A 15,477-nucleotide genomic window follows, 5' to 3' on the forward strand; every position below is an offset into this window, starting at 1 on the left:
TCCTTTGGTTTATATAAATTTGGGAAGAATTTAATAATACATTGGGCAAACAATAAATCTTAATTCTTGGGTAGAGTACTAGGGTTGGGCAAATGTTTTGTTAGAGGGATGTCGTGAAGGACCTGCCTATCTGAGGTCAAAAGGCCTGCTGCAGTGTTCTTTTCTTATGATTCGGTGTCATCGCGCATGAGGTGTTTCTTTGTTGTGGGATGTGATGGTGAGGTGTGGTCTCGACCCTTTATGAGCCTTCCTTTGATATATCGTTATTATAGTTCCTTAATGTGAGAAGTCACGAAAGCACTTGGAATTTCCTCATTCTTTCAGAGTGGTTGTTTTGCATATTCTGATATCACCTGTTTACTGTGATACTGCATATATATATATATATATATATATATATATATATATATATATATATATATATATATATATATATATATATATATATATATATATATATATATATATATATATATATATATATATATATATATATATTTATGTATACGTATATTTCTTTTTTATTTATTAACACATCGGCCGTCTCCCACCAAGGCAGGGTGGCCCCAAAAAGAAAAACTTTTATCATCACTCACTCCATCACTGTTTTGCCAGAGGCGCGCTTACACTACAGTTATAAAACTGCAACATTAACATCCCTCCTATACACAGGGCTCCTGACTAGCAAAATTTGATCAGTCATGAGGGTGTCTTCACAAAATTCAATTTCAATGGCAAAAACATACAATAAGAACAAGTTAACCATGTCCTAGATGAAACAAGCTGTAAGATATCCTAAACAACACAGATCCGAACATTTGCCTAGAAAAAGTAAACTCTGTGGTTTTTCAGATCTGCTCAAGACATTCCATTAAGAAGAAAAAAGAGAAGATGTAACCTGGAAAGAGAGAGACGATTCCTATAGAGACAAAGGCAAAAAGTCACAGAGCTGCTAAGAGGGGCCAGTGGTTAATGAAACTGCAAATATCGAACTTAAGATCAATTAATCTTACAGGAGACAACAATTGCAGGAAGAACTAAAAGCCATAAAGGAAATTAAAAATAAGCAAAGTACATCTTCCATTATGCCAAATCTAAGGGAAAAACAACATCCAGTATTGTGCCCCTGCTTAGGCGAAATGAGACATACACAGATGACAGCCAAGAAATGAATGAGATACTGAAATCCCAGTATGACTCAGTGTTTGTGAGCCGCTGCCCAGACTAACGGTCGACAATCCTAACGAATTCTTTATGAACGAGACCCAAAATTTGGTCATCTCATAAAATCTCGGATATTAACCTAACACCACAAGACTTTGAAAAGGCAATAAATGACATGCCCTTACACTCTGCACCAGGCCCAGGCCAGGCTCATGGAACCCGTGTTCATCAAGAACTGCAAGAAGCCTCTGTCGCCTGCAAACCAGTTTGCAGGTGCAGTCCTCCCTGGTCTTCCAGCACCCAGCCAATTTTGGAGGATATCCTAGCTATGACACACCTCCCTCATGAAGTCCCTTGATTTCTTGAAGTTCTCAACAGTACTCTCTCTGCAATAGCAGTAGACAGTGAGCCAATGGGTTTAACATTACTTATCTATCACCATATTCCTTGCGATAAAGACACTAAAGCATAAAGAATCTTCACTGAAGAACTCGTTACTAAGTTGTTCCATGATGGAGTTACTGAAGATTCCACTTCTCTGTGGAATACTCTGCTCATGGGACATAGCCTCCTGCAACTGATTACAGGAAATTAGATTCATGTATGATCCAGATAGTTTCTCACTGACAATACTGAATGACCTATGGTAAAACACTGGCAATAAAAAATAAAATCTACATTTGACCTCTTACAGGGGTTTTGGCAAATTCTTCTTGAAGACCTAAATAAAGAATTGACAGCATTCCCTATTCCTACTGGTCAGTATCAGTTCAATAGAATGCCTTTTGGAATAAGGAGCAGCCCAATAACATTTGGTCTACCTAAGTAATGTTACTGTGATGTCTCAGGATGTACCTATGCATCTCATAAAACTTGAATGGATAAGGGAAAAATTACCAGAGGCTGAACTCAAAGTCAATCTCTCCAAATGTCATTTTCTTAAGAAATGAAGTTTCTGGGACATATAGTGACTTAGAACAGCCTAAAGATAGACGAGCCCGAACTCGCTGCTGTTTAGAAATTCTCTAGACCTATGACAGCAGATGCTTTTCACTTCATCATTGGCTTAGAAAGATTCTACCGCACCTTCGTAGCCAAAGTTTCCACAAAATGTCGTTCCAGGTGCCTTGTAGAGATATTGCTTTTGTTAATACAGACAACTCATTCTCCATCGAGAATCTAAAGACAGCTGAACATCAAGACCCTGTGTGGTCACCAGTCCTTCAATTCCTGACCAGGGAGGCTGCTGACCTGCAGGTTTTAAAGCGCCTGTACTGCTGAGGGACTTACGTGTCAGGCAAGGAGTACTGTGCCAGGTGGCACAGCACTCCTTGCCTGACACTTAAGTCAGGCAGCTGGTGAACAGTTCTGCCAGGAACTGGCAGAACTGTTCACCAGCTGGTGATCCCAGAACCCCTAGTACTTGCAACTCTGAAGATGATTCACGACATCCAAGATGCAGTGCATGTCTGTCTGACTGCAGTGTTAGATGGGCAAGAATGAAATACTTCTGGCTTAAGATGGCAGTGGAAATTGCAAAAAAAAAAATGTACTTAAGTGTGTTGTCTACCTCCAGCACAAAGGTACTGTCACCTGTCCTCCTCATATTCTCTAGTATCTCATTACAAAGCAACCATGGGAGAGAACTTCTGTCGACCTGTAATAAACACCTGCCTGTGATGGTGGATAACTTGACACGGTACTGTGAGCAGTACCCATTCCTAACAAAACCACCGAGACAGTTGCTAATGCTTTCGTTTCCTGTTAGTCAATGGGTCGGAGTTCATCAATGCCACAATGCAGGATCTTTGCTCTAGATTTGATATACATAAAATGCCAGGAGCTCCACGCCATCCTGCTGAACATACAAATCACAAAACTCTAGAGGTGCTCAGAGTGACCATCAATCCGAGTTGTACCACATGGGACGAGGTCATTCCAGATGTGTAGAGTACTCTAAACTCGCACAACAGCACGATTAGAGAGACACCCCTCTCTGCATTGTAAGGCTATGACAAGCATTTGCGATATTAATTTTTTCTTACCCCACCTCAGTCCGCATCTCGTTGACACTTACATTGTCAGCGTCAACAAGATGTGGACTCCACAGCTTGTCTCTCAGAGAGTACGAGAAAATCTCAAGAAAGCAACTCAAAAGTTTACGTCTAATCGTAACGCTAATGCTGAGGAGAGTAAAGTTGTATCAGGTTGCAAGGTAATGTTGCAAAACCCTACACAACACCCCATATATGCATAAGCTAGTTCCCTAATTTGTTGGTCCTTACCGTGTCCTCAGACAGCTCCATGGCAACAAGTTCGAGGTGAGGGAGAATGGAACGATTAAGGAAATTCATCGTGACTACATGAAATACACTGACAATGTGCAAGCCGAAACTGTCCAATCACATACCTATGATCTGAGACCCAGGACAGCAGTACTAGTACATTTCTTTGACATTGAGAAGCCTGTCGACCTATCCAACTCCTGCTCTGACTACACTGTCTTCTGGCTGCACTGGGCATCAATGCTCATACGCATTATAACTAGTTAAAACCTCATGTAACGGAGTCAGGGTGGACTATGTATATATGTAAAGGAAGCATGTTTTGTGTAAAGATACCTATAAATAGCTATAATATTTTCCAGTAAAGTAGCTGCAAGTTTTTCACATGCAGTGTGTATTAGATGGTCTATATTATAGGTCAGGGCAGTGCCTCCCTTTCATGTCATATTGCTTGCAGATGTATGGATGGAAAAACGTTTCTTAACGTGCAGACAGTGCCTGACACCCGGTGCACCCCTGTGAACCTGTACATAAGAATTATGTTCCAATTCTGTCCTGACGTCCCATGGCCCCATCCAGTATTAAGCAGAATAGCATGTTTTTTCTCTCCCATATAAAATGTAGAAAGTTTTTCGAGGATTTCTAATTTTTTGGTGTTGTTGGTATCAGGGTATGCAAAAAGCCAAGTTCTATGAGTGTATTTAATTTTTTTCTGTCTTGAACACCATTACTGTCACGTCGGGGCTACCCGAGATGTGTGGCAGAGCAAAATGTAGACAGTATGTCTACCCACCTGCTTCACATGCTTCCCACTAAAGTGAGTTACTGGCTTAGGCCTAGTTTCACGAGTGACCGGTAGATGGCAGTCCCCCCTAGGTCTAACCTCACGGCCTGTTCTCGTTCTCACTTTGTACCCATCTGACCTTCCATCAAGACCTACCTACAGACCCCTAACACGTCCTGCCTGTATACCCATTTACAGAATAAATCCACGCCAGTCTACGCCACTTAATTAGCCTTCCATGCTACTTATTCTACCAGAAGATACGACACATCAGTGGTTTTACACTTGCTGCTATTATAGAATCTTACCTTCCAAGATAATGGACGCTTACATACTTAAAATTAATTGCAGTATTTTCATGTTGCTTGGGTAAAAAAATAAGTTAATCTGCTGCTGTTATAAGTGACCTGCTGCTATTAAAGAGGCCCATTTGCTGGTATTATTGACTCTCACCTGGTCAGTAGAGACGTTTAAATAAGGTCCAGTCACTGTGAGAATTCTGAACTTGACGTTCTCGCCAGGCTCGTAGAGGTACTTGTCAGTCTGGATGAAGGTAACCTGGTTGGAGCTCTTCAAAGATATACTCACTGTACGACTGATGTTAACACCAGCCACACTGCCAAAGATGTGCAGGTGACCGTAGTAATATGTCGAACTTGGCACTGCGACTTCATAGCACTTCTCAGTCTTCCCTGAAATTAATAAATTAGATAAATTAGAGTCACTCGAACTCTCAGTATTCTACAAAATTATCTATATTTCTTCTCCGTACTCAGCATCTACATTTCATCTTGTTCTTGATTTCTTATTTTGTGGATTAGTTTTCCTGATGTAAGTGTGTATGTAGTAACATTAATTTAGACTATAGGTGTCAAACCTGACAAACTATCTTTCCTTCCTTTCAGTTTCTAAATATTTTAGAAAACACTATCAATTTTTCTACAGTTATACCTTAAACAAATAATCCATATTTTATTTACGTTACATAACTAATGATTTTGTGGATTTACTGTATTTGTAATTTTGTTTAGTGCACTAAAGACCAACTTATTTGTTGGTAAACTCTGTTACTTGTTAAGTTTGTTAACAGAGATGTTACCATGAACACAATGTGTATTATATTTAAGCACTGGAGACGGACTAAATTAATACATATAACTTGCCTGAAGACACTCAAATTTCAAGAGACTGTAAAAACCTGAATTGAGTGGTTATAAATATGGCACAGCAGCTGTATGAGCATGAGAGGAATACAAATTGACTTTTATACCTCCCTTGAAATCAAAGTTTTTGAGACTAGCTGTTAGACAAACTAGCACTGTGGAAGCCACTAACCTGGCTTCTCAGAATATGAAATTCATGCGTGCATATACGAGAATTTCAAAATTAATTATTGTACTTGCCTGTGAATGAAGTTGAAAGTTCTCAACTAACCATCTTGATCCACTAACCTCCAGGAATCAGGATAGAAGTGTTCGGAACAACGGTGACGTTCCGATCTGCATCAACTTGTTGCCAGTCATAAGCCGTCACAGCGAAGGTCAGCTTACCTTCTGGAGCAGAAGGGTTGTCCACGTAGACACATACCTGGGCAGGAGCTCCTGACACCCACTGTCTTGGCGTGGTGATTATGTAGCCCCTGCGAGAGTTATGGTTAATTTTATTAGAATTAAATTAACACTCACACACACACAAACAGGGATGTTAGTATTTCTTCATAGAGCTTTTAGGAAGTGGAACAATCTGGGAAGTGATGTAGTGTGATCAAGACCCATATATAGCTACAAGGTTAGGTAGAGATTTGCCGGTACTTCCGGCCCGGGTCTTCTACAGATGGTGACCCTGCGTATAGCTACAAGAAAATATACGATATAGCTAATGGAGCAGAGAAAGGGTGGAGCTAGTATTGACCAGTAAAGAGGCGGGGCCAGAAACTACGACTCGACCCCTGCAACCACAAATTGGTGAGTACTCATAAACACACACACACACACACACACACACACACACACACACACACACACACACACACACACACACACACACACACTCAGAGCACTGAGTACTGACGGTACTGATTACTGAGTACTCAGAGGCGCTATGTGTACCAATAACAACAATCTTCAACACATCTATCGAAACAGGACGACTAGTCCCAATATTTAAAAAAGGACATAGACACGAAGTATTAAACTACAGAGCAGTGTCACTGACATGTATGGTATGCAAAGTTATGGAGAAGATTATCAGGAGAAGAGTGGTGGAGCACATAGAAAGGAATGATCTTATCAACAAGAGCCAACATGGTTTCAGGGACGGGAAATCCTGTGTCACAAACCAACTAGAGTTACATGACAGGGTGACAGCAGTAAGACAAGAGAGAGACGAGTGGGTAGATTGCGTTTCCTCGGGCTGTCAGAAGGCGTTTGACACACAAGAAAGCAGTGCAAACGCTGGAAGATCAGACAGGGATAACAGGGAAGGTACTGCAATGGATTAGGGAATACATGTGAGGAAGATAACAGCGAGTCATGGTACGTAGCGAGGTGTCAAAGTGGGCGCCTGTGGCGAGCGGAGTTCCACAGAGGTCAGTCCTAGGACCGGTGCTGTTTCTGGTGTTTGTGGACGACATGACGGAAGGAATAGACTCAGAAGTGTTCCTGTTTGAAGATGATGGGAAGTTGATGAGAAGAATTCAGTAGCACGAGGATCAAGCAGAACTACAAAGGGATCTGGACAGGCTGCAGGACTGGACCAGCAACTGGCTCCTGGAGTTCAACCCCACCAAGTGCAAAGTCATGAAGATTGGGGAAGGGCAAGGAAGACCGCAGACGGAGTACAGTCTATGGAGCCAGAGACTACAAACCTCACTCAAGGAAAAGGATCTTGGGGTGAGTATAACACTGGGCACATCTCCTGAGGCGCACATCAGCCAAATAACTGCTGCAGCATACGGGCGACTGGCAAACCTAAGAACAGCATTCCGACATCCCAAATAGGAATAATTCAGGAAACTGTACACCGTGCACGTTAGGCCTATATCGGAGTATGCAGCAGCAGTTTGAAACCCACACCTAGCCAAGCACATAAGGAAACTAGAGAAAATGCAAAGGTTTGCAACAAGAGTAGTCCCGGAGCTAAAAGGCATGTCCTACGAGGAGAGGCTAAGGGAAATCAACCTGATGACACTGGAGGACAGGAGATATAGTGGGGATATGATAAAGACATAAATTACTGAGAGGAATCGACAAGGTGGACAGAGGCAGGATGTTCCAGAGATGGGACACAGTGAATATTAAAATTGAATAAAATACCGATAGGTTGCTAGATAAGACACATATGCAACAGTTAGGTATCTTTATTTCGAAACGTTTCGCCTACATAGTAGGCTTCTTTAGAAAAATTGATAGAAGAGACGTGAAAAGCATGTAATCAGTCCATCACCCTTGATGTTTTGAGGTGGTCAGTCCCTCAGTCTGGAGAAGAGTATTGTTCCATAGTCTGAAACAACATGGGATTGAAGTGACAAGATGGAGCCTTATATACCGCCAGGAGGTGAGATGTAGGCCACTAGTAGAAGTAAGAATGTGGTCGTTGGGAGGTCACGTCCCACTCAAATCCAGCCATTCTCACTAGGACAACTTCTACTGGTGAGAATGGGACACAGTAACAAGGGGCCACAGTTGGAAGTTGAAGATAAATCACGGGGATGTTTGGCAGCATTTCTTCAGTCACAAAGTTGACAGGAAGTGGAATAGACTGGGAAGTGATGTAGTGGAGGCAGGATACATACATAGCTGCTCATAGAGCAGGAAGAGTGATCTAGAGTGATTTAGTAGTGACCAGTCAAGAGGAGCTGTGATCCGACCCCTGCAGCCACAACTAGGTGAGTACAACAAGGAGAACACACATACATACACACACACACACACACACACACACACACACACACACACACACACACACACACACACACACACACACACACACACACAACAAGGTTTCAGGGACGGGAAATCCTGTGTCACAAACCTATTGGAGTTCTATGACATGGTGACAGCAGTAAGACAAGAGAGAGAGGGGTGGGTGGATTGCATTTTCTTGGACTGCAAGAAGGCGTTTGACACAGTTCCACACAAGAGATTAGCGCAAAAACTGGAGGACCAAGCAGGGATAACAGGGAAGGCACTACAATTGATCAGGGAATACTTGTCAGGAAGACAACAGCGAGTCATGGTACGTGGCGAGGTGTCAAAGTGGGCGCCTGTGACCAGCGGGGTCCCACAGGGGTCAGTCCTAGGAACAGTGCTGTTTCTGGTATTTGTGAACGACGTGACGGAAGGAATAGACTCCGAGGTGTTCCTGTTTATACATGACATGAAGTTGATGAGAAGAATTTATTCGATCGAAGACCAGGCAGAACTACAAAGAGATCTGGACAGGCTGAAGACCTGGTCCAGCAATTGGCTCCTGGAGTTCAACCCCAGCAAGTGCAAAGTCATGAAGATTGGGGAAGGGCAAAGAAAACCGCAGACGGAGTACAGTCTAGGGGCCAGAAACTATAAACCTCACTCAAGGAAAAAGATCTTGGGGTGAGTATAACACCAGGAACATCTCCTGAAGCGCACATGAACCAAATAACTGCTGCAGCATATGGGCGCCTAGCAAACCTCAGAACAGCATTCCGATATCTTAATAACTAATCGTTCAGGACCCTGTACACCGTGTACGTTAGGCCCATTTTGGAGTATGCGGCACCAGTTTGGAACCCACACCTAGCCAAGCACGTAGAGAAACTAGAGAAAGTGCAAAGGTTTGCAACAAGACTAGTCCCAGAGCTAAGAGGTATGTCCTATGAGGAGAGCTTAAGGGAAATCGACCTGACGACACTGGAGGACAGGAGAGATAGGGGGGGACATGATAACGACATACAAAATACTGAGAGGAATTGACAAGGTGGGCAAAGACAGGATGTTCCAGAGATGGGACACAGCAACAAGGAGACACAGTTGAAAGTTAAAGACACAGATGAATTACAGGGATGTTAGGAAGTATTTCTTCAGCCACAGAGTAGTCAGGAAGTGGAATAGTTTGGGAAGCAATGTAGTGGAGGCAGGATCCATACATAGCTTTAAGCAGAGGTATGATAATGCTCACAATTCAGGGAGAGTGACCTGGTAGCGACCAGTGAAGAGGCGGGGCCAGGAGCTCGGACTCGACCCCTGCAACCTCAACTAGGTGAGTACAACTAGGTGAGAACACACACACACACACACACACACACACACACACACACACACACACACACACACACACACACACACACACACACACACACACACACACACACACACACACACACACACACACAGGAAGTTGAAGGGAAGACTTATGAAGCAAGAAGACAGGAGGAGAAAAAAAGCGATTGAAAGTATCATGAGAGCGATAGAAGAGGATGACACGACCCAGTTGACTAATTTTCTGAGAATTGGTTGGTTTGCAAGAGAAACCATCCCATACCCCGGCCGGGATTGAGCCCGCGGTCATAGAGTCTCAAAACTCCAGCCCGTCGCGTTAGCCACTAGACCAGCTAGCCACAATAAGATTCATCCAACTAGGTATATTTCTACACCATAGGAAGGTTAGCACAGGCACCACTGTGACCACAAATGCAAGTTTTTACAGACGAATCTCCAGCTAGCGTGGCCGTGACGAACTCTAGCTCAAGTCCCTTCACTGCCGTCAACATGACTCACGAAATCGTAATGACACGATTGCAAACAAACCATACCACGGCCGGGATTGAACCCGCGGTTATAGAGTCTCAAAACTCCAGCCCGTCGCGTTAGCCACTAGACCAGCTAGCCACAATAAGATTCATCCAACTAGGTATATTTCTACACCATAGGAAGGTTAGCACAGGCACCACTGTGACCACAAATGCAAGTTTTTACAGACGAATCTCCAGCTAGCGTGGCCGTGACGAACTCTAGCTCAAGTCCCTTCACTGCCGTCAACATGACTCACGAAATCGTAATGACACGATTGCAAACAAACCATACCCCGGCCGGGATTGAACCCGCGGTCATAGAGTCTCAAAACTCCAGCCCGTCGCGTTAGCCACTAGACCAGCTAGCCACAATAAGATTCATCCAACTAGGTATATTTCTACACCATAGGAAGGTTAGCACAGGCACCACTGTGACCACAAATGCAAGTTTTTACAGACGAATCTCCAGCTAGCGTGGCCGTGACGAACTCTAGCTCAAGTCCCTTCACTGCCGTCAACATGACTCACGAAATCGTAATGACACGATTGCAAACAAACCATACCCCGGCCGGGATTGAACCCGCGGTCATAGAGTCTCAAAACTCCAGCCCGTCGCGTTAGCTGGAGTTTTGAGACTCTTTGACCGCGGGTTCAATCCGGCCGGGGTATGGTTTGTTTGCAATCATGTCATTACGATTTCGTGAGTCGTTTGCAAGAGGTAAAAACGTCTAGTAAAAGTGATCTTCAAGGCTGAATCAGTTCGAAACAGGATCCTGCAGGAGAAAGCTTGACTAAAGGACATACCGAAGTACAAGAGGGTATACCTCGACTGCAAGAGAATACATGAAAAAGGCAGAAACTGAAAGAGAGAGTACAAAGATGCAAGGAAGAACGAGAGGCAAAGACAGAGATGAGCAGAAGAAACCAGACTCAGGAAGAAGAGCAAACACTACTTCCCTCAAAACCACCCACAGAAGGACCTCAACCATGACAAAACCAATGCAACCAAACAATCTAAACCAAAACCCACATACTGAACCCTCTGTCAACACACCTCTCATCGCAAACTCCACCCCCACAGCAACCGCCCATAATTCCCCACCAGGTCTTCTGCTCCTCGAACCCCAACGTTCTCCATTGACCACAGTTTAAAAAGAAGTTGAAGGTTTGGTATATGCATGCGGATCGAACAACAAATAAATGGGAGGAGCGCCATGAAAGAATCAAGGAGACTTTCCCAGACATCACAGCAGTCACAAAAATGAAACTCTCAGGGACGATAACAGATGCAATCTTCCCACCTGGATATCAGATCCAGAGGAAAGATAGAGGGAGCAGAGGGGGAAGAGGAGTGCCACTGTTCATTAAAAACTGATGGGGATTTGAGGAAATAGAAGGAATGGGACAACATAGCAGGTACAATGCAGCATTGGGGACATAAGGTAGTCATTGCAGTGATATAACCCACCAAGAGAAGAATAAGAAAAGAGCAACTGAACAATGGTGGACACACTAGCTGAGTTATGGGTGATTTCACTCACAAGGAGAATGACTGGGAAAACCTGGAGTCACATGAGGGTCCTGTAACTTGGAGAGCCAAGACGATGGATGTGGAGCCACATGGGGACCCTGAAACATGGAGAGCCCGGATGATGGATCTGGTACCGGAAAACATCATGGATCAACATATTAGGGTCACTACCAGAGTGAGAGGGGAGAATGAACCAGCAAGACCGGACCTCGTGTTCACCCAGAGTAGCTCTGATATTGAGGACATGTCATATGAAAGGCCCTTTAAAGGTAGTGATCATGTGGTTCTGAGCTTTGAATACATAGTAGAGCTACAAATGGAGAGGGTAACAGGAATAGGATAGGAAAATCCAAACTATAAATGGGGGGACTACACAAGTATGAGAAACTCCCTGTAGGAGTTTCAGTGGGAAAGAGAATTGGTAGGAAAGTCAGTAAACAAAATGATGGACTACATAACAGTAAAATGCATGGAGGCAGATGAAAGGTATGTTCCCAGGTATGCAACAGAAAAAATGGGAAGAACAGAATGAGCCCTTGATTTACCCAAAGGTGAAGGGAGGCAAAAACTAAGTGAACTAGAAACTGGAAAAATTACAGAAGGCAAAGGACCCAGGAAAATAAAGAGATTAGTAGATGATCCAGAAACAAATATGCACAGATAAGGAGGGAGGCCCAGCCACAGTACAAAAACAACATAGGATCAAAAGTCAAGTCTGACCTGAAGCTGTTGTATAGCCACATCAGGAGGAAGACAACAGTCAAGGACCAGTAATGAGGCTGAGGAAAGAAGGTGGGGAGCTCACATGAAACGACCAAGAAGTATGTGAGTAGCTCTACATGAGATTTAAGGAAGTATTTACAGAGGAGAGGGAAAGGACTCTGGGAAGTCAGAACAAGAGGGTACACTAACAAGGTATATATCAACAAGTGTTGGATGAAATGCACTCAACCGAGGAGGAGGTGAAGAAGTTACTAAGTGACCATGATATCTCAAAGGCGGTGGGACCGGACAATATCTCTCCGTGGGTCCTTTGAGAGGGAGTAGAGACGCTGTATATGTCACTAACAACAGTTTTCAAGACATCCATTGAAATTGGGTAACTACCTGAGGTACTGAAGACAGCAAAGTCATGGAGAAAAGAATTTCAGGAGGAGAATGAAGGAGCACATAGAATGGAACAAGCTTATAAACGAGAACCAGCACGGATCCATGAAGGCCAATCCAGTTTGGCAAACCTATTGGAGTTCTGTGACAAGGTAACAGAAGTAAGAAACTAGAGAGTGGGGTGGGTAGACTGCATTTTCTTGGACTACATGAAATTAGTTCAACAGCTAGAGGATCAGGCACATGTAACAGGAAGGGCACTGCAATTGATCAGAGAATACCTGACAGGGAGGCAACAACGAGTAGTGGTACATGGCGAGGTATCAGTGGGCACCTGTGACAAGCGGAGTTCCACAGGGGTCAGTCAAAGGACCAATGCTATTATTGGTACATGTGAAGGACATGACGGAAGTGTCCCTGTTTGCAAATGATGTGAAATTAATGAGGAGAAGGAAATCGGATGAGGATCAGGCAGGACTACAAAGAAATCTGGATAGGCAGGAAGGTTGGTCCAGCAACTGGCTCCTTGAATTTAACCCCGCCAGAGTATAGGCTAGGTGGCCAAAGACCTAGTCTATACTTAGGGTACTTACCTAATTGTACTCACCTAATTGTGGTTGCATGGGTCGAGACTCAGCTCCAGCTACTAGGTCCTCTCTCTCCCTGCTCTGTGAGCTTTATCAAACCTCATCTTAAAGCTATGTATGGTTCCTGCATACATTATCTCACTTGCTAGGCTATTCCACTTCCTGATTACTCTGTGAAAAGAAATACTTCCTAACATCCTTTTGATTCATCTGGGTCTTCAACTTCCAATTGTGACCCTTTGTTTCTGTGTCCCCTCTCTAGTACACCCTGTCTCTGTCCACCTTGTCTATTCCACGCAGTATTTGGTATGTCGGTATCATGTCTTCCCTAACTCCCCTGTCCTCCAGTGTCGTCAGGCCGATTTCCCTTAAATTTTCTTCGTAGGACATTCCCCTTAACTCTGGAACTAACCTTGTCGCAAACCTTTGCACTTTCTCTAATTTCTTGACGTGCTTGATCAAATGTGGGTTCCAAACAGGTGCTGCATACTCCAGTATGGGCCTAACGTACACGGTGTACAGTGTCTTGAACGATTCCTTACTGAGGTATGGCAACGCTATTATCAGGTTTGCCAGGAGCCCATTTGCTGCAGCAGTTATCTGGTTGATGTGTGCTTTCGGAGACGTGCTCGGTGTTATACTCACCCCAAAATCTTTGTCCTTGACCGAGGTTTGCAGTTTTTGGCCACCTAGCCTATACTCCGATCTTCATGACTTTTATTTGGCGGGGTTAAATTCGAGAAGCCAGTTGCTGTTCCAGGTATCCAGCCTGTCCAGGTCTCTTTGAAGTCCTACCTGATCCTCATCTGATTTAATTCTCCTCATTAACTTCACATAATCTGCGAACAGTGACACTTCTGAGTCTAACCTTTCCATCACGTCATTCACATATACCAGAAATAGCATTGGTCTTAGGACCGACCCCTGTGGGACCCCGCTCGTCACAGGCGCCAAATGTAATGCCTCATCATGTACCATGATTTGTTGTTGCCTTCCTGTTAGGTATTTTCTGATCCATTGCAGTGCCTTTCCTGTTATACACACCTGATCCTCGAGCTTCTGCACTAATCTCTTGTGAGGAACTGTGTCGAAGGCCTTCTTGCAGTCCAAGAAGATGCAATCAACCCACCCCTCTCTCTCGTGTCTTACTTCTGTTACTTTATCATAAAACTCCAGTACGTTTGTGACGTGATTTGCCTTCAGTAAATCCGTGCTGGTTGGCGTTTATACTCATCTTCCGTTCCAGGGTGAGTGTAATACCGAGCACATCTCCTGAGTAGCACATCTCCTACTGCAGCATATGGGCGCCTGGCAAACCTGAGAATAGCCTTCCGATACCTCAGTAAGGAATCGTGTAGATTAGGCCCATCCTGGATTACGCAGCACCAGTTTGGAACCCACACCTGGTAAAGCACGGCAAGAAATTACAGAAAGTGCAAATGTTTGTAGAAAGATTAGTTTAAGAGCTAAGGGGATATCCTACGAAGAAATGTTAATGGAAATCGGTTTGACGACATTGGAGGACAGAAATATTAGGGGGAACATAATAACGACATACAGAATGCTGCATGGAACTGACAAGGTGGACAGAGACAGGATGTTAGAGATGGAACACAGAAACAAAGAGTCACAATTGGAAGTTGAAGACTCAGATGAGTCAAAGAGATGCCAGGAATTATTTCTTAAGTCATAGAGTGGTCAGGAAGTGGAACAGTCTTGCAAGTGACGTAGTGGAGGCACGAACCATGCATAGTTTTAGGACGATACATGATACAGCTCATGGAGCAGGGAGAGAGAGGTCCTAGTAGCGATAAGTGAAAAGACGGGGCCAGGAGTTATGTCTCGACACCTCTGTAACCACAAATAGATGAGTACACATACACATGCACAGTAGGCATATGTATATACATACATTATATATATATATATATATATATATATGTATATATATATAAATATATATATATATATATATATATATATATATATATATATATGTATATATATATAATATATATATATATATATATATATATATATATATATATATATATACATATATGTATATATATATATATATATATATATATATATATATACATATATATATATATATATACATATATATACATATATATATATATATACATATATATACATATATATATATATACATATATATACATATATATATATACATATATACACATATATATATATACATATATGTACATATATATATATGGAGT

The 15,477-nt window shown here is 43.0% G+C and overlaps 1 protein-coding gene across 1 annotated transcript in view; it reads right to left on the minus strand.

The window, feature by feature from the left end:
• LOC128685334 (pregnancy zone protein) overlaps nucleotides 1-15,477 on the minus strand; it is a 446,170-nt gene that overhangs the window by 231,941 nt on the left and 198,752 nt on the right. The window contains 2 exon segments of the mRNA XM_070082123.1: nucleotides 4,687-4,925; nucleotides 5,685-5,872. Coding sequence (XP_069938224.1) covers nucleotides 4,687-4,925; nucleotides 5,685-5,872 — 427 coding nt within the window.

Source organism: Cherax quadricarinatus, chromosome 1 (genome assembly GCF_038502225.1).
Source record: "Cherax quadricarinatus isolate ZL_2023a chromosome 1, ASM3850222v1, whole genome shotgun sequence".
NCBI classification, from domain to species: Eukaryota; Metazoa; Arthropoda; class Malacostraca; order Decapoda; family Parastacidae; genus Cherax; species Cherax quadricarinatus.